Source organism: Cajanus cajan, chromosome 9 (genome assembly GCF_000230855.2).
Source record: "Cajanus cajan strain Asha chromosome 9, NIPB_CcT2T_4, whole genome shotgun sequence".
In the NCBI taxonomy this organism is placed as follows: Eukaryota; Viridiplantae; Streptophyta; class Magnoliopsida; order Fabales; family Fabaceae; genus Cajanus; species Cajanus cajan.
In genome coordinates this window covers 23,021,985-23,042,428 of record NC_138525.1, presented here as the reverse complement: position 1 = coordinate 23,042,428, position 20,444 = coordinate 23,021,985, and the positions used below count along the sequence as shown (strand labels likewise).

General features: G+C 28.3%; 2 protein-coding genes across 5 annotated transcripts; one reads left to right on the top strand and one right to left on the bottom strand.

Moving 5' to 3' along the window:
* The first annotated feature begins 3,948 nt into the window (after positions 1–3,948).
* Positions 3,949–8,680, top strand: LOC109790758 (two-component response regulator ARR10). 4 transcript variants are annotated; one of them, XM_083063862.1, is made up of 7 exons: positions 3,949–4,088; positions 4,318–4,548; positions 5,149–5,301; positions 5,804–6,202; positions 6,692–6,768; positions 6,855–7,934; positions 8,319–8,680. In XM_083063862.1, the coding sequence occupies exons 2-7, from the start codon at positions 4,413–4,415 to the stop codon at positions 8,388–8,390; spliced, it is 1,917 nt and encodes a 638-aa protein (XP_082919988.1). In that variant the 5' UTR covers positions 3,949–4,088; positions 4,318–4,412; the 3' UTR covers positions 8,391–8,680. The 4 variants fall into 4 exon arrangements, with proteins under 4 accessions (XP_082919988.1, XP_082919990.1, XP_020205567.1 ...); XM_083063864.1 differs by lacking the exon at positions 3,949–4,088 and having other exon boundaries at positions 4,095–4,548; positions 6,855–7,461; positions 7,552–7,934; XM_020349978.3 differs by lacking the exon at positions 3,949–4,088 and having other exon boundaries at positions 4,096–4,548.
* A 1,967-nt stretch (positions 8,681–10,647) lies between these two features.
* On the bottom strand, positions 10,648–18,540 carry BAT1 (HXXXD-type acyl-transferase family protein). The gene is made up of 3 exons (XM_020349974.3): positions 17,808–18,540; positions 16,573–17,058; positions 10,648–11,376 (listed from the first exon to the last, which is right to left on the bottom strand). The coding sequence occupies exons 1-3, from the start codon at positions 18,267–18,269 to the stop codon at positions 10,846–10,848; spliced, it is 1,479 nt and encodes a 492-aa protein (XP_020205563.1). The 5' UTR covers positions 18,270–18,540; the 3' UTR covers positions 10,648–10,845.
* Between the last annotated feature and the right edge of the window lie 1,904 nt (positions 18,541–20,444).

The following is a 20,444-nucleotide window of genomic DNA, read 5'->3' as shown; positions in this document are numbered from 1 at the left end:
TATATTTTATAAAATAATGAATAAAAAATATTATATAAATGTCAAAAAAAAAAATATTCTTGATGTGTTATTTTAGAGAAAAAAATAAAGTTACAAGTTTTTTTTTAATATATAATGGGGAAGTGTGAATTTTGGAGGGAAGAGATAGAAAAAAAACTTGAAGGAGAAGAGAAAAAAAAAGAAGAATAGATAAAGAAACTTTTGGAGAGAGAAATGAAAACTTTTGGAAGAAGTGATGAAAAAATTATAAAATTGAATTTTAGTGAAAGAATGAAAAACTAAAAATAAAAAAATATTTACATGAGTGACATTGGAACTTGCATATTTCTAATGAGTTCTTGCATAAGTTAAGTATAAGTTATATTAAATAATTTATTAAAATAAGTTCAAAAACATCTTTTAGATTATTTATAAGATTTATATAAATTTATAAGCACTTCTAGAATAAGGTAAATATAAATCATTTATTCATAATCTCTTTTAATCAAAATCTAAGTATTTAAATTTAAAAACTTATTTGACAAAATTTAATTTTAAAGACTAATATGATAAAATATTTCAAATTATAAGAACATAGTAGATATTTATTCTTAATTAAATTTTAGGATTATATATATATATATATATATATATATATATATATATATATTCTATTTTAATCAAGAAGATAAATAACTTTTAACTTATCCATATAGTTCTAATTTTTTAATTAATTATTAATAATATAATTAATTAAATAAATTTGTAATATAAAAATTGAAATTATCAATACTTTTTATATTTTTACTACACTTAAACATTTTACATTACTTATTTATATGAAGTCAAGATATTAAAATAAAAATTCTAATAATTACATCTACACCTACTTTTTTTTTCTTCTTCATCTTCATGATTGATTATTTAAAATACTTCAAATATGATATAAGAAATATTTAGAATTTTCTTAATAAGATTATTTTCTTCATTACAGTTTGTGTGCATGAGTATATATGTATGGATATGCATGAGTTGTTCCTCAATTAATTTTTAATTTTTATTTTAAATTTTAAATTTTAATAATAATAAAGTAAATTATTTTTTTATCATGCAAATTAAAAAAGATCTATTATGCAAATTAAACAAAAACGTGCACATCTATTTAAAAAGTATAATTGTTGACTTATTTTAAAATTTAAATTTATTGACTTATTTAACATTGTTAATATAAAATAGACTTTTAAATAAATTAATTATAAAATAATTTTTTAAATAGGCTAATAGATTATATTATATTTTTAAAAAATCAAATTAAACATAAAAAAATCTATAATAAATAATAGGTTAAATTTAGACTTTAATTTTATAAAATAAATTTAACTTATATATTTAAAATTTGACTTGTCCAATCCTATTCTCATCCTTAAACATAAGGTACCAATATACAAACATTTGAATAATATTCTAAATTGGAGTAAAAGAAACATAAAATTAAAACATTTGAATGGATAAAGAAAAGACATTTAATTATTTTAGACCATTATATCTAACCGAATTATTTTTAAATTTATTACTATATTTATTAAAATAAAAAGAAGAACATATTTTATAGCTATCTAGTGCTATAATTTCTCTTAGAAATTGAATTTAATATTTTAAATTAATTAGTTCTGATTCTTTGAAACATCACATTCCTAACACAATCGGATTTGTCTTCCGTTTTTTTTTTTTTTTAAAAATAAAAGAAAAGGAAAAATATTAAGGTGAAAGAATATTTACTTTCTTCTTACGATGATTCTCATTAAATCTCAAATAAATTATAAATGCATAATTTGAAACAATTAAATTTTGACATTAAAAAAATAGAATATTAACACTTAATTATATATAGTAGTATAGTACAATAATAACAGATATTACAAATACATATTTTTCCATCAATACATTTAGGTTACCATTGCCTAAAATCAGTGACGGATCCAGAAATTTTAGATAGTGGAGGCAATACTTATTCATATATTTGTAATATTAAAAATTTTATATATAACTTTTAAAAATATAAATATATATTATAATTATTTTTTACAATTTTTATATCTACAATTACGATTAAAGATAAAAATAAACTATGTCAAACTATGTCATATTATAATTTAATAGATTTAAACCTAATATTTTTTAAAAAATATATGTTCTAAATATGACATATTTATTTATCATAGAAATTTTTTAAATGTTTGGTTAGAACTATAATCTTAAAGACCTAGTTAATAATAATTTAACACTAATAAAAACATAAAAATAAATATGTTAAATTGTATAAAAATAAAGTTTAATTTATTTATGATATAAACATATTTTTAATATACAATATAATTTTTTAGATGATAATTTATTTTAAAACACATTTTATAATAAAAATTATAAATAGAACATAAATCTTCCGAGCTTTCCTATTTTGATATTTTTAAATCAATGTATACAATTTTACAATTTTTACTATTTTGATTTTTTTTATCAATATATACAATAAATAGAAAGTACAAAGATAAGCATGCATGCATGCTGTAAATTTTATTTGATCAAAAATCAATATATTACATTATATGTGTGAGCATTAATATATATATATATATATATATATATATATATATATATATATTATAATTATACTATTTTAAAAAATTAGTTCGTTATTAAGAAATATTTTTTATTACATATGAGAACTAATCTCATTTGCAAGTTTGACAAATATTAGATAAATGAATAGCTCATCAAAATTTATATTTTATACATACAATAATTTTAATATATATATATATATTATTAGAATATAATTTTTATTTTTTAAAATATATTATTTTTAGATAAAAAAATTTGTGTATGTGTAAAATGGTAGTGGAGGCAAGTGCCTCCACTATGATGTAAGTAAATCCGTCCCTACCTAAAATTGCTTATTAATTTTGCAATAAGAAATCACATAAAAAGAATGATAGACAAACCAGATAAAAATTATTAAATAATTAACAAGCCGCGGTTATTATATATATGTTTGAAAGAAAATAGTTTTTTTTATTTATTAAATTGGTTAAAAATAAGCTGAAACTTTTTTCCAACAGAATATTATATAAATTGTTCATCACTATTTTATTAATTTTGGTTACATATAACCTTTTAATCCTAATTAAACCAGAGAAAGAAAACGAAATTGTAAGAAATATTATATCTTACTATTAATATTAAGGACTTATTACTTATGAATTAATATATTTATTGGGTTATCAATTTTAAATAATTTAATATTTTATCCTAAATACTTTTAGTCTTGGTAATATGATAGATATTAGCATGTTTTTATTAACCTAATCTCACATTATATATTTAGTGATTAAAACCTTATGAATTGATCACTTTCTAAAAACTAATGAAACATGTTTCTTTTTTTTGGTTATATGTTGCTTGCTCTAGCTCTTTTTTCGCTCATAGATATTTATAAATTAAAAATTAAAAACATTTTTAGTATGTTACGAGTAAGTTTCTAAATTGGCATTTCACATGTGACAGGACTTTTTTTTTTTTTCCCAACTATTGTGTATATAAGATTGTTCATTTTTATACAAATTATTTTTTTACACCTATAACAATTATTCTTAAAATCATATTTATCATGAATTTTATTAGTAGATAGTATAAAATTATTTATACTAATACTGCATAAAAAGTATTATTTTAAAAATACTTTTATAAAAACCAATGATCTAATTATACATTATATTGTCTGTCTATTTAAATGCCAGAGTTAAATATATTTTTAAATTACTATAAATAGAGCAATATTTATTTATAATTTTTCAAAAATAAATTCTCGTCTCATGTATGAAAATATGATAGTTATCTTTTACAAACAAAATGCTTCCTTTTAGTATTATATATTTATGGAAATAATGACCACAACATGATCTTCTCAGAAGATATTAACATTACCTTAAATTGTAATAAATATGAACGGTTTGTGTTTTGAGAGCGTGGAAATCACGCGAGAATTTTCCCAGAAAATTTTGAATTGGTGATTGGAACTTGTTCTTTCTGGTATCTAACGAGAAAGGAAGGTCCTATAATTCGGTCAATCTTCATGTTGTTAAATCAACTTTCACTGTGCACACACTACACATTTAGTTGAAGATTCTGTATCTTTCTCATTCAACTGTTACACATAACATAACATGACAAGCACACCAACTTTATAATTATTCTCTGTTTCCCTTCATCACTCCTCCTTTTTCTCTCCGTCAACGATATTCTTCCTTAAAATCTTCCTTTCTCTCTTTCTTTTCATAGATTGTCTTCTGGGTTTTGGTCTCACTCACATGAAATAAAACAAGAGACTCTTATTGGTGCAAGTTAATTTAGAGTTGAGACCCTTTTGCAACACAATGACCGTGGTGGAGGATCATAGGATGGATGATCTCAGAGACCAGTTTCCTATAGGAATGCGTGTTCTTGCTGTTGATGATGACCCAACATGCCTCAAGGTTTTGGAGACTCTGCTTCGAAAGTGTCAATACCATGGTCAGTTTCATCTGCTCTTGCTTTTCTTTTCTTCTTTTTTGATCTTTGATTGCATTGTTAACTATGTGGGAATTCTATTATTTGCTCGACACATTGTTATTGGAACAATAAAGGATTTTGTTTGTAATATTTGAATTTGTCAAATTGATGGTGGTAATTTGTTTAGTTTTTGGTTTTTCATTTGGTAGATCTTGTCATAGGATATGCGTCAAGATTTGGAGATATGTGTATCTTTATCTGTCTATATGTGAAATTATTGTCATTGGACTTGAATTTTCTTTTTTCATCAAATATCTATTTTCCTATTTTATTGAATTATTGTTTTCCCCCCTTTTTCTTGGATATTGTTTCCGAAACATTCGGTCAATGAAGTTTCTTTTAATTAACATAATGTTATTTTAGTGTCTGGATATAATTTGTATTTTGAAGTTCCCCATTTTTGTATTTCTCTCTCTTTGGTGTTTTCTGTTGTTGCTTTGGTTTTAAAGATTTGACCATATCGGTTTCATTGGATGCGGGATGTTTTTGTTAACTAGATTTTGTATTTTGGTTGTATCTGCATCTTTTAGAATGATATTTACTTTAGTTACGATTTTGCAGTAACTTCCACGAAAAATGCAATAACAGCATTGAAGTTATTGAGAGAAAACAAAAACAAATTTGACCTGGTAATCAGTGACGTGCACATGCCAGACATGGATGGATTTAAGCTGCTTGAGCTTGTGGGGCTTGAGATGGACCTACCTGTTATAAGTAAGTGATGATCATATTTTCAATCTCCAACAGTTCTTCTTTTTCATTTTTTGTCCACATTATTGATTAATGATATAATTATTAATGAAGTTAAACAGTTAAGATGTTTAAATTTTTTCTTGTATCAGGTTTTAGTTTTCGGATGCTGTGTGTATGTTTTTAAGTTCATTTTGTTTACTTCATCACTACCAAAGATTTTGAGGATTTTGTGTGTTGGTTTGTAGAGCATAAAAGGAATTGTACATGGTGTTTGATATGGAATTGCACCTATTCATTCATGTATCACACAATTTAAAGTCTTCTTCAATTCATCAAATGATAAAATAATTTAGCCCACTAAATCATGCGACTCTAACTTCTATGTTCAGAACTGATTGATAAATATGTAACTTTGGTATAAAAATATAAAGTGCTCATTGGAAGATTTTCTTGAGATACTATGTGTTGCAGCTTCATTTGTTTGATTAATGAACCTTTGACATCGTTAAATATTTGATTTCAGTGTTGTCTGTAAATGGTGATCCAAAGATGGTGATGAAGGGAATTACTCATGGAGCTTGTGATTATCTTCTGAAACCTGTTAGAATTGAGGAGCTACAGATCATTTGGCAGCATGTAATCAGGAGGAAGAAGACTGATCCAAAGGAGCAGAACAAAACCAGCAACCAAGAGAAACCTGATGCTGATTGCTGCAATGGAAGAGAGTCAGCAGCAACAGGAAATTCTGATCAAAGTGGAAAATCTTCCAAAAGGAGAAAGGATGAGGATGAAGATGAACATGAGGATCATGAGAATAGCCATGACAATGAGGACCCTTCAACTCAGAAGAAGCCTCGAGTTGTTTGGTCTGTGGAGCTGCACCGCAAGTTTGTTTCTGCTGTTAATCAATTAGGCATCGAGAGTATGTTCTTCAATCTTTCTATTATTGCATAACCAATGTTATCATATTTCTTAGAATAAATTACACTCACCTGTGATCTATTTTAGAATTCATGTGATGCCACAGTCCTTTTTTCCTTTACAGTAACTCAATTGTTTGAAATACATTACATTGACACTTCTGTCATGAAAAAAAAAAATGCATTACATCATGCACCTTGTAAAATGCAGAGTATCATGTGAGTCTTGAAAAATGACAAAGAATGTTAGTGTAATTTACTCGATTTCTTATCAATTTCTGCAAGAGCTTGATCAATTGTTGTTTCCTTTATTTTTATATTAACAAGCTTTTGTGAATATTTTGTGGATGATAGCAATCCAATGTTGACTTGAGATTCTTATGATATGGAATGAAAATTCTATGATCATTACTTATGTTTTACATCTTGCCATGGTGTGGTCCATTACTAAATTGTGTGACTCATGATAGTGTTAATTATTTTGGTTGCAGAAGCTGTACCTAAAAAGATTCTTGACTTGATGAATGTTGAAAAGCTAACCAGGGAGAATGTGGCCAGCCACCTCCAGGCATTTTCTCATCCTTTCTTCTTTAGTTTAATGTAACATAACCCCTTTCACTTAGGGAATCTCACTGTGTTTTACAATGGTTGCAGAAATATAGGCTTTATCTGAAAAGAATAAGCCGTGTGGCGAACCAACAGGCTAATATGGTGGCAGCATTAGGCACTGCAGATTCATCCTATTCGAGAATGGGTTCTCTGAGTGGACTTAGGCCTTTGCAGACTTTTTCTGGTCCTCAACAGTTTCATAATAATGCTTTCAGACCCTTTCCACCTGGTGGAATGACTGGTAGATTCAGCACTTCTGTTGGTCTAAATGTGCATGGGTTACCTTCTTCAGAAAATCTTAAATTGGGTCATGCACAAAATTTAAACAACTCTATGAATGATCCACTCAAGTTCCAATCATCCCAAATTGGTGGTAATCATAATGGTATTCAGGGAATGCCAACGTTTCTAGGGCTTGATCAATTGCAACATAATAAAGGTGTTAGTGTTGGTCCTGTTCAAAACCTGTCTCCTATTATTGATGCTAAATCAACTTTTCCCATGCCAAATAATGCCTTGACTAAAGACACACAAGGGAGTGGAGCATATCAAAATTTAACTCAATTAGCTTCTCAGAATTCACAATTTTCTATCCCTTTGATGGATCAAGGTAGGTGTAGTGATATTTGGGCAAGTCCTGTGCAGTCTCCTGGTACAAACTCTTACCCTCCAAGTGATGTGAATCTGAGTGGTGCATCATCCATTACTTCAATGTCTAATCAATCACATGATTCACTCACAGATATGCCTTCCCAAGGAGTCTTTTTAACAAACAATTCAGGACTAATGAGCAATAATGTGCCATTACAAGGGTGGGATAACCACAATCATGATACTAGTTACCATTCTAATGCTATTGGTAATACAATAGACTCTCTCATTTCAGTGAACCCTGTTGATACAGAAGGACACACTACTGTTAACTCAACCTTCAATAGAGACTTGGGCTTCAATTTTTGTGATCAATTTCAGATGAAGCCTGATGGAGTTATGGGATTGAGTGGAGAAACCTCATTGAAAGCACACCAAGGGTACATCATGAACCAACAGAAGTCTCAAAATAGTTGTGCCACTAACATTAATGTTGGCTCACTGGAATACTTTGTCAATTCAATGATGACACAGGTAATCAAATTTATACAATTTGATGCGGTTTCACAATAGCTGTTTCTGCATGATTGTTGTTTTTAACATATTAATTAACTACAATTCAATCAATAATCACATAATGGCTTAAAACCATTTTAATTTCTGACTAGTCTACCTTTTTGTGCATATGTTCTGTAGTTTATCTTTCTATGTGATCACAGAATTTGATTAAAACATTTATAGATCTTTTGAGTTTGGTTGGCACTAACATGAAGAAGATAATAGAAAGTTATTTAATTCAATTATGTGTTTCATTTCTCCAAGCCCTTAGTTTGTGTGAATTCTTTATACTATGCACCTTTGTACATGCACATATTATATTCATATATCTCATAATAACAACATTGTCATGTGAAGCAGAACCAAGGGAAGGTGAACTTATTGGATGATTACTTATGCGACAATAATGACTCTGCGGGGACATCAACGTGACAGTGTATTGATGCATCATGTCATGTCATGCTTGTTGATGAATTGTAGCGTGACAAGTTTTGGTTTACCTCCTTTTTTCTCTCCCAGTTTTTGTCTTATTGGTAGTTTTCTCTAGATTATTGCTTTCAGCTAGCAAGGGCTTTCTCAATTTGTGAAAATGCACTTTTGTTTATGTTTATGGGCCCTATAGCACATTATGGAGTTAACCATGTTTAGTTTTTTTAAGACAGTTTGTCAGTGTCCATATGGAAGAATAATATAATTACAATAAACTACGGTTTTCTTCATTATGAATGGCCAAAGAAATATTTCGTTTATTATTTCAGCAATAAGCTGGTAGCTTCTATAGTGGACTAAATAATCAACTTAAGTAATACTGTCTTCAATTTAAGTCAGAAAATTACACAAATAATTGTTAAGTATTAAAACTCATAATAAATAGTCTTTAAAATATTGATAAATCCGTCAAATTAGTCCTAAAATATAGTCAAATTTATCAACTTAGCGATAAGCCTATGAACTATACTGAGTAATTATTTATATAATTTTATTATTTTAGGGACTCAATAAGACATAAAGCAATACTTTAGGACTAAATATAATTGATGGTTTATTCCATTTTCGCTTATATAATTTGAATATATATTCGAACAACCCTGCATGATAAAAATACGAACAAGATCACGATTATTCGAACAAGTATTGTATGTGCTTTGAATTGTTTTTAAGATCAAGATCACGAATATCTTTTACAAATTGAAGACAATTCTATGAACTAGTAGAATTGTTATAAGCGAGAAAAGTATTTCTTTAAATATTTAAAATAATTACATATATATTAGGTGTTGAGGTATTTCATAATTGTATTTTATTTAAATAAAAAGTAAAATGTAAAAAAAAAAATATGAATGAATTGAATTTAATACATAATTACAGTAGTTACAATAAAAAAAGAGTTAATTTAGTTTAAATTTTTACATTAATCAAAAACTGTGTAGAAGTGAAAAAAAAAAAAAAAAAAGGAATAAAACTGTCTCAATAAATTGGAGATCAAAAACAATTTAGAATGGATATATCCCTTTTATATATTGTTATAAATAAGAGTTTATATTTGAGATTATCGATTAAATTAAAATCATCTATATCAACTAATCCCCGTGTTCCATGGTTAATTTGCTGAAACTAATTTAGTCTCTTAATTTTGAAAAACTTTAACTTTCTATTAATGTTAAGGAGTAACATAAACCAATTATGATTTTCATTAAAGTAAAACTTTGAAAAATATCGTTATTATTATTTTATTTGTCTCATAATAAGTGTATTATTAAAACAAAAAATAAGTTTTAAAATAAGTATTATGTTAACTTTTCAATGCAATATATTTCCTTTTCATTTATATTCCTGATAATATTATATAGAAAGTGAGTTTGTATTACATCGTTTTTATGAAAGAAGATTGATCATAAGATTAACTATAAAATTACTATTATCTTTTCATATCTTTATTGACTTTTCTTGATACGAAACTTATTATGTGACAGAGAAAGTAGTTATTAACATACATTTTTTTTCCTTAAAAAAACATTTTTTTAGAATAATTAACGTCATTAATTCATAGAATGCGTCATTTGCTTTGATTTTGTTTTTGTCTATTTTTATTTTTGTTCTTTCAAAAAATAACATGACTATTATTTTGCATCTTGTTTTTAAAAATTTGTTTTAAAACAGGAAAAATAAATAAATAAAATTTGTTGTTTCTTATAGAAATGTGCAAAAAGTTCAAACTAAACTAATTCATATTAAAAAAAATTCAATTCATTTGGAAAAAAGTTTCAAACCCATCCACTTTGTTAAATTGATTTGATTAACCGACCCATTTTTATAAATTAGATTAGTTTTTCTTTTTTATCTATTTTAATCCAATTTAAAAAAATATGACCCTTATTTAAAAAAAAATTGAACCGATCTATTTTATATAAAAAGAAATTATTTAACCAATTCACTTTTATAAAATAGATCAATTCGATTTAAATCTGTTAAAAATTTCATCTATGAACACTCTTTGTTTCTTATACAAATTTTAAAAAGTGAAAAATATTTCCTCATATCAAGTTAGTCTAAGTTTCCCAAAACCATCTAGTATTAATATTAGATATCCTACATGAATGAGTGATAAGATATTAATAGTGTATGCAAATGATAAACAACTTTTATCTGTAAGGTTGAAACAGACTTATATATTCCACTTTATGAAAACTTGATCAAATAAAAAGCACTTTACCACCAAGATTAAAGTAAGGATTTATTCTAAAAACAACAGTATAGTGTATACAGTAGCTTGTGCCTTGTGCTATTAATCTTAATTTCCACGAGACAACCGAAGCGTTCTCTTCTGAATAACACAATTATTACAATGACATATATATCCATAGTCATAGAAGTGCGTTAATTTGCATCACTGGACGCTCAAGAAGCAGCGAGTAAAAGCACTTACAACATCGTTTCCGGCGTGAAAGCCGATTCTGACGTCAACGGCGGAATCATCAAGAGGGCTCTGCATGAAGTACGCAACCTGCGGCATGGGAGTGCGCAAAGGGCAAGCATAGGTGGGTTTGGCGCGAAAGAAGGTGACGTTGTGGAAGGGCATTCTGGTCCAATCGGAAACCACAGTTAGGTCGTTGAGCGGAGGGAGAGAGTGGTTGCCACCTTGTTGCGGCGGCTGCGGCGGCGGCGGAGAGTCTAGGGCCTCCACGTAGGCTTTGACGTAGTCGTTGTTGACGCTGTTCTTCGCCTCTCTTATTCTCTCGATGATCACTTCGTGGCTTGAATGCTCCAGTTCCGACGCCGGCATCATGATGGAGGCCAGCACGTAGGCGTTTCCGGTGAAGGGTTTCGGCAGTGGCGGTGACGTCTTCGCCCTTATGTCCACCGCGAATTGGAGGCACACCAGCTTCTCTTTTGTCGCCTGGAAGGCTTTGGTTCTTGCCTGTAAAATGAAAATAAAAAATATATATGTGTGTAGTTTGGAATAATTCATGGCTGGATAAGTGCTTTAACTTTCCTATAAGCCCTTTAGATGCATAACTTAAAAACGATGTTTTAGAGAAGTTAATAAAAGAATATTTATAAATTAGTTTATGTATATATATATGAAAAAAATGTATTTATTTATTTATTTGCATATTTTTCTCCTCTAAAAGTACTTTTAGAGAAGTTTACTCAATCACATCTTATGTGGTAAATAATGTCTTAATTTTTTGTGTGTTATATTATGTTATTACAATTAAGTATAAATTATGCTCTCTTCAATTCTTTTTATAACACCCAATAACCTAATTCATTAGGATTGAAAAAAATTAGTTAATAATATTAAATTTATATTTTATTTTTCTAAAATTACTCATAACATTAACAAGACTCTTGTTTTATCCATTATTTATTTGTTTAAGAGAAATGACTTTTGATTATATTTCTTGTGAACATGATAATTAATGCATGAAACATTTAAGATTTTTATAAAATAAAAATCAAACGATACTTTTGATATAGACCTTATAAATAAGACGAAAAGAGAGGGGACAGTTGTTTTCTTTTGTGAGATGTTTAAATTACTTTCTCTTCCCGGGAGATATTATCATGAATATTACAATTTAATCTTTTTATCTATAAAAAATTATAGCGATAATAATAAGAAGAATTTAAAATTTTATGTATAGTATCTTATAACTCCACGATTGAGTTGATTCTAATAGCTCTAAATACAATTTAATCGATTTTAATGTGAATGAGTCTATTAGCTAATGGTAGTGAACAACTATAGCAAAGCTCTTAAAAGTATTTCCCTTCTCTTCGCAATTTCTAAGATAATCGAGAAGTAATTTTGAGTATTGTATTATTGATTTTAGGACTGTAGCAAACAAAAAATTTATACTTATATTATTGGTTTTGGAGCTTCAATCAAGATCATGTTTCCATCTTTTGATGTCCCAAAATTTGATAATATGGGTTCAGACGGCTTCTCAAGAACTCTAAAAGTTACATAGAAAAATTTTCCATGAGAGGCTCATTTTAAATTAAAATGGATCAAGGTGTATAATATATTAATGTCTTTAGGAGAAAATATGTATTTTTTTAAATAAAAGAAAGATAATATAATTTAACTATCCCAGGGAGGGGTTACAATTTGATCAATAATTAAACTCTTTTAATGATGTACGTGATAGAATAAATAAATTTAATGCTATTAAGGAAAAAATTATGTGACGATATAGAGGATGAATTGACAGTATTTGTAACTGAGTTATGGTATAATGCATTGAGCTTTTGGTTCAAATCAAGGATGGCATAAAATTCACACATGCGACTATTCACAAATAATATCTATTACGGATAAAAAATAAAAGTATTATTAATGAATAATGGGTATGAATATTTTCTATACTTACATGTTAACTAGACGGAGACGAATATCATATAAATTTGTATTTGCAGATATCTCGATTTTAATGTTAAATTTTTTAATTTGTGTAGTTTTTTTGACTAAAATCTTAATTTGTTTCCTTATAATATTAAAAAAATTTAATTTGGTCCCACTTTAATTAATTTTTTGTTTCAATTTAGTCCAATTTATTTTAAAATACTTCAATGTGAGACTTCCGTCTAAATTTCACAAAAGACGTTAAAGGTCTGTGAGAATCACGACCGTGATTCTCATGCCTGGTGCTAAATCTTGGTGGGAGAGAGCTTTCTTCGTTCTTGTTCTCGTTCTTCGTTCTCTGATCACCATCGACGTCGGAAATCGTCGCATGTTCACCTCCACCTTGTCGTACACAGCTCCCTTCGCCGAGTTATCATCGCTCTTCATCAACCACAACACCTTCATTGGTGAAATGCCGTCGCCATGTCGTCCTTCCTCACCGCGATGTCGTCCGCACCCACCAGATCCTCATTCAACAACACCTTCGTCGTGCCGTCCACTGCGTCCTCGACTGCACCATCAGGAGGTATCCCTTGCTCATGTAGGCGATTCCGTTCAGCCCTACGAAACCATAAGGTGCATCACCATCGGAAGGATTCTTCGTGTCGCCTCCGTGTACATCGGAGATCGAGAGAAGATTGACGAGGATCCGTTGGCGGATACCTTCCAAATGAAATTTTTGTCGGAGTTCATCACGAAGGCGTTGCCGCGATGGTCCACGATGATGTCGTTCGCTGCATCGATGTCTTCGGAGGGGAGCGAGGAGAGGAAGAGGCGACCATGGGAGCGGAGGTGGTGACTGGACAACAAAGAACGAGAACAAGAACGAAGAAAGCCCTCTCCCACCAAGATTTAGCACCAGGCGTGAGAATCACGGTCATGATTTGGAATCACGGGCGTGATTCTCACGGACCTTTAACACTGTTTGTGAAATTTGGACGGAAGTCCCACATTGAAGTATTTTAAAATAAATTGGGACTAAATTGAAATAAAAAATTAAAGTGGGATTAAATTGAAAATTTTTAATATTATAAGAGACCAAATTAGGGTTTTAGCCAATTTTTTTTAACTTATATCTGTATGTTAAAAGATTTTATGCAATTTTTCTTATGCAATTTTCTTTTGTTTATGCAAGCTTTTTCTATAAATTTTATTTTATTCAATTTTTTATGTAGATTTTTTATTCAATTTTTTATTTATGAAAATTTTATTTCATGTAGACTTTGTGCATATTTTTATGCTAATTTTTCTAGTAAATATCTATGTATATATATATATATATATGAATATCCATAGATATTAAAAAAAAGTTTGAGTACCCATTTAAAGAATACTCACATAGATATGAAGATGTGTATAAGACGCATATTTATTCGATAGAGAAAATAGTAAGAGTGTACTACTTGCACTTGTCCTATCTCACTTCATAGACATCCTTAATTCAAACATTGCTGTTATTATCGTAATTTTTACCGATAAAAATTGAGACTATGGTGTCAAATTTGACAAAATGAACATATAATAACATTTTATAGACATTTAGTTTTATTAATTCAACTATTACATTAAAAATTCTCATAAACTAAATTTAAAATTTGTATATATAACTAATTAAAAATATTATATACTTAATAACATTATTCAATTTAATTTTATCATATAATAATATAATATTTAAATTTTAAGAAAAAAATTATTATCAGATTGTATGTCATCAAATATTTGAATAATATAAAATTTGGTTCAAGAATATACATGATCATCACAATAGTATAATTCAACTATTAAATTAATAAAGTTTAATAATATTGATAAAAAATTACTCTCTATATTTATAGTCGTTTTGACATTATTTTTTTTTATTTTTTTTTCATTGTTACTTTCTTAAAATTAATAACTTATTAATTTTTTTTTTATTTTTACCTTTAATAATTAATATATGTTTACTGAACAATGTATTTATTCATTTTTAATGTACCTAATAAATATTTTAAAAGATTTTAAATTTAACCTTTTTAACTAATAAACTTTAATAAAAGTTATACCTCTTTTCTAAAAGGTAAGGCTTGATCTAGGTCAAGTATAGACCAACTTATAGATTCTTGTCAAACAGTATGACCTATTTTCATTCATAATTTTTTTATACTATAATATTTTATTTTAACATATAATCATGACATTTAAATTATAAGTAAATGTTTTTGTTAGATTGGTGTTTTATAAATATTTGAATTATCTAAAATTTATTATAATTATATACACGACCAACAAAATTATATAATATAATTTAGAAGTTAGATGAATAAAATTTAGAGTAAATTATATTTATAGTTTTTTATCTCATTTTTAATACATGTTAATTTTTTATCTTTTAAAATTATTATTTTAATCTTTATTTTTAAATTTGAGTCGGTTTGATCATTATGAAATAAGTGATTATTTTCAACATGATTTTGAATTTATTTTAACTAATGTAATATAGGAAACTTATCCTATTAAATTCACCTAAGTGAAAATTATGGTACACAATTGACATTCAAACAATTTTTTTTTATATAAATATAGTAAAAATTGTGTGAAAAATATATTTTATGAGCAATTAAAAAGGAATATGATATTATATTTTTTTAGTTTTCTTATTGCTCATTAGATTCATTTTCATGCAATTTTAATCATATTTATCACTGTAATTTTTGTTGTTGAAACTTTAGTTGAGTTTAATAATTTTTATATAGTAGAATCTAATGAAATAAATTTTATATTTGGCATTAGCAAAAGAAGGATTTAAAACCGTGTTCCAAAGTCGAAAAAAAAGGCATTGTTCCAAAAGGACTATATTACCCGAAATTTAAAAATAAAAAGATTAAAATAAACTTTTGGAAAGCTACAAGACCAAAATAATATTAAAAATAAAATAAAATACTAAAAATATAATTCAACTTAAACTTTAATATTTATAGAAATTTATTAAAAAAATATTTATCGTCTAATTTATTCACCATTTTTTTAACAACAAATAGTTAATATTATTAGAATATATAGTTACCAGGATACCTGAAACCTTTTACACTAGAATATGACTAATTTATTCCCCGTAGTCTTTATTATAAGGCACAATTTAAAGGGAATTAATGGTTCTTTTTATAAGATACTTTATAATTTTTATAAAGTATTAATTTTAATTTTCATTTTATGCATCTTTTTTAAAAGTTGTAAAAATATGTATTTCTCTCTTACCTTTAAAACTCTTTAATTATTATTTATTATTTTTATTGATATTTGTAATTTATTTTTCTCTTATGAATATTTAATAATAATTAAAGAGAGTAAAATTAATAAATCATAATTTTATTTTATAAATCCAATAAAACCAACTAACATGATTAGTTATATTTGATCCGTGTGATTCAATTAAAACTATCTTATAATAAAGACGAAAAAAATATTAAAAACATTTGCAAAGGAAAATTATTGTATGATTCGGAACACACGTTTATGGTTCTTGCTAATTTCAATGGGACTTATGTTTTGAAAAAGTTAATAAAAATTATTTAAGTGTCACTCACAAATTGACAAGAACTTTGGACATGCGTAGTCATGAACCAGACAATAATTTTTGTGTCAGGCTGTCATATCTTTGTCACATAATGAACTCATCATAAAGAAAACACACAGGAAAAAGCAAGTGAGACATTAACGACTTACCTTCCAAAGGTGAGCCGCAAGAACCTCAAAGGTTGAGAAAGGAAGAGAACCTCTTCGCATGGGGAAATGTTTCCTTTTCAAGTCTTCTATCATGGCACCTGAAAGATGGTAGGTTTTAAGAACACACTTCTTTTGATTAGAAGCTCCTCCAATTTGCATCGGAAAACCCTTTTGTCCACTAGCAGCTGCTTGCATTATGAGTTGATATAAGTGATCTATTGCCATGGCCCTTGTTTTCATACCACTTAAACTTGATGAGTTTGAAGGGAAATTTATAGTCCCTCTTGAGGCTTGATTAAGAGCACCACTTAGTAGTATCCCTCTCTCATGCACTGGTTTTGGAACCTCTTCAGATCTGCTTCTTCCTTTCACAATTTCAGAATTTGAAGCCCATGCAGACAAGAATTCATAGGTTGCTGGTCCATCAAATAACGAGTGGCTTGTTCCAATGCCAATTGAATAGCCTCCACAACCAAATTTTGTAACCTGTATTTGTCAAAATGATTTAGTGTTTTTGGTTTTATGTCTAATTTATCACTTCCATTCATTTTTTTTCTCTCGCAACTTTCGTGTGATAGTAAGAGAAATAATCATTATACACTGATTGAGTGAATACAGTCCTAAAGGAAAAGAAGAGATAGGAGTAAAAGACATAATAATTGTGATAAATACCAATGAAGTTGTGTGATTTGGCTACATATATAGTACATAGTTAATTAATATACTTAGGGCACAAAAGGAAGAAGGTTTCTCTTTTTCTTTTCTCCTGTTTTTCCGTCTTGCAGAAGCTGGATATTGTCTTAAAAATGATAAGAACGACAAGAATTAACAAAGATGTAATCAAATAAATTATAGCAACACGAAGATCTTACGAACCCGCTTATTGTCCAGTGTGAAGGGAACATGTTCCATGTTTTTATAAAACTACCTGAACAAACCCTAGCTTCATCCATACATACATATAATTGAAAAAGAAAAAAATAATCCCAACATTTCTTTATAACTATTTCTGGGGAGAAGAGTAATTTTCAGAGACATAATGAAATGGTATTAGAAAAGACAGAAATCAATTGGGTAAAGTAAAACGGATGAAAAAAAAATACAAAAAAACCCTAAACAGGTAAATTTTCTTTCATGTATCATATCAAGTAACTGCTATTCTAGTATATTTTATAACCTTAAGTAGCTACCAATTAGGTATTATATTGTACATAGATTGTATATGCGTGTCTCACCTGAGCAACAATCAGAGGCATATTTGAGAAATTCCCATCAAAAGCTGGCTTATAAACCAGATTCTCAAAGAATTCATTGTACTCTGAAAGGTTTCCAAGTTGTGATATTTTAATAGATGTTTCAGCCTCTGCCAGAACTGCACCATGGTTGTTGCACCACAGGTTGAGTTTGCCATCACTTTGATTTGGCCTAAGCCTACCTGCACCTGGATACCACAGAGTCAAGGTCTCTTCCAAACCAGATTTCAACTTGGAAAACACTGAATTGAGGGACAAGTCCTTCAACGTTTGGTGAGACAGGTTATTGTAAAAGAACACCAAGTGCATGAGGTTTGGACACTGCCTATCCAAATTTGAAAGGGTCAAAACCCTCTGAGGTTGCACAAGTTTGGGATGCACAGACACAACCCTTGAAATTGAAACTATATTGCTTCTAGGATCATTATCATGTGGTGCAGCCATGATTAAATGAAAAAAAAGGGATATTATCGCTGTAAATTTATGTGCAATGCAACTATTTTTGGTTTATTTCTAAGTGGTGAGATACATAGAAAGCAAAGGGTTACATTTATAGAGAGGGAGATAGAAGAAATAATTAGCTATCTAGATTCTCGTAGGAGAGAACTAATTAATATAGTTTCTTGAAGTAAAAATTATTAGGTAATCTTAAATCACATGCTTCTTAATTAGTCTCTACATGATATATAATCAGGTATCATTAAATTTTTCTTGTAAATTAAAAAATTTAAATATATATTATATGTGTAATTGACTGAGATCACGAATACTTGGTGATTCTCAATTATCTAATAATTTTGAGGATATTTATATTTTATTATACATTAATAAGAATATAATGTTAATGCTAATTTAGTGATATAGATGCATATCTTCTTTCTCACTACTTAATATTTTGCATGGTACTGTACAAAAGGAGGAATTCTGGTGTGTAGCCGACTGTGTGATCTGGCTCCCACTACCTGTCCGTCTATGATGCTAACTTCAAGTTGATTATCTTTTGTGTGGGACCTTAATGGACGCTCTCCAACATAACCAGCCCTGGTTTTTGGTTGCATTTTTGCTTTTCTATTTTCATAAAGTGGAGTGTATATTAAAGTCTTGCTAATAAGCGGCTAACTAAAAGGAAAATAAAGGCCAATTTTCGAATTGATAAGATGAAAGATAAATGTACTTCAAGAAGAGTCTCTTATGTACATGTGATTTCATTGATCTCACGAGTTAGAGAATAATCTTAATTGCTAGGCATGTTAATTAAGCATATTGGGATAACTTTAACACTACTTACTTTGGACTAACTTTATTACATGGAACTTATCATGGAAATGACAAGTGTCTAATTAAACTTAAGTTTGAGCATTTGATAATTACTAATTGAAAGAGAAAATACAATGGATATAAAAGAAAAATGAGAAAATATTCTATAGAACTCATTAAACTCTCTGTTTTAATGTATCCAAACTGATCATTTAACTACTGAACCAAAAAACAATTGAACCAAAAGTCATATATAGATTTCTCTAGGTATCTATAGCAACACTGTACATAATTAGAATCAAATTTATCTCATAAATAATTAAAATCAAGAACGCCTCATTTATTTCAAAGTGCCCCTCATTTAATATATATCAACCTAAATTGCTTCATTTTTTTAAGTTAAGAACTAAACACTTAAAAAAATTCTCATAAGCTAACAGCTTATTCAAATTAGACTTAAATTAAGTAACCAAATGCACCTATTAAGCTACAAACACTATACTACAATAAACCTCGGTTATTTTGGCCATTCTACATTGTTTGATTTATCATACACTATCATTGGTACCAATGAAGAAAGTGGCTGATTTTTATGTGGGATATTTTTTTACCAATATTGAAATATGTCACTCTTAGCGATAAACCTAAAGGATTGTCATAAAAAAAAAAAAAAAAAACAACAACAACAACAACACAACACAAGCACTACATCTATATTACTGGGTGAAAACCAGTAATTTTGTACAAAACAAAATAGTTCGTTGCAATATGACAGACAGAGGTTCTATAATCTGTACATACACAAACATTGATAAAGGTCACAGAAAACAATGGCAATTAACAAAGGTAGGCAATGACGACATTAAAGAAAAAGGGAACTAAACTTTGTTTGAGGGTGAAAAGAAAGCAAAGCGATGTGGGGCTGAAGCTAGCCGTGTTGGGTTGGCGTGTCTGAGATAGAGAGGGTTAGGGTGTGGTGAGTAGGGAAGTTGCTGTTAGTAGGCAAAGCATGCGTGAATTTCAAGCCCAGGCCTTGTCTTCTTGTCTCTTGCTTTACCAGCATTTCCCTCATTTCAAGGTGTTTACCTTTACACTTTCTTTTCTTTCCCTATTATTTCTTTACTCTCAAACGCCAACCCTTCTTTTCCCACTGCTTGCTTCCAATAATTTATATAATATATTCACATTATTGAGGCTCCAGGCCTTGTAATGTAATCCTTTGCTTCTTTAGTATACTCGCTTGGACCTCATATTCACAATTGACATGCATTAAAGTACAAGGAAGTTATATTCTAGCTAGGTATATCATGCATGCATGAGATAAATCCCAATTGCCCTAGTGTAGAGAAATTATTAGTCAGT

Coding starts and splice junctions, on each gene's coding strand:
- BAT1 (XM_020349974.3), bottom strand. CDS start 18,269: ATGGCTGCACCACATGATAATGATCCTAGAAGCAATATAGTTTCAATT. Junction 17,059..17,807: donor TGCCTCTGATTGTTGCTCAG/GTGAGACACGCA, acceptor TGACAAATACAG/GTTACAAAATTTGGTTGTGG. Junction 11,377..16,572: donor TTGCGGCTCACCTTTGGAAG/GTAAGTCGTTAA, acceptor TTCATTTTACAG/GCAAGAACCAAAGCCTTCCA.
- LOC109790758 (XM_083063862.1), top strand. CDS start 4,413: ATGACCGTGGTGGAGGATCATAGGATGGATGATCTCAGAGACCAGTTT. Junction 6,769..6,854: donor ATGTGGCCAGCCACCTCCAG/GCATTTTCTCAT, acceptor CAATGGTTGCAG/AAATATAGGCTTTATCTGAA. Junction 7,935..8,318: donor TCAATTCAATGATGACACAG/GTAATCAAATTT, acceptor CATGTGAAGCAG/AACCAAGGGAAGGTGAACTT.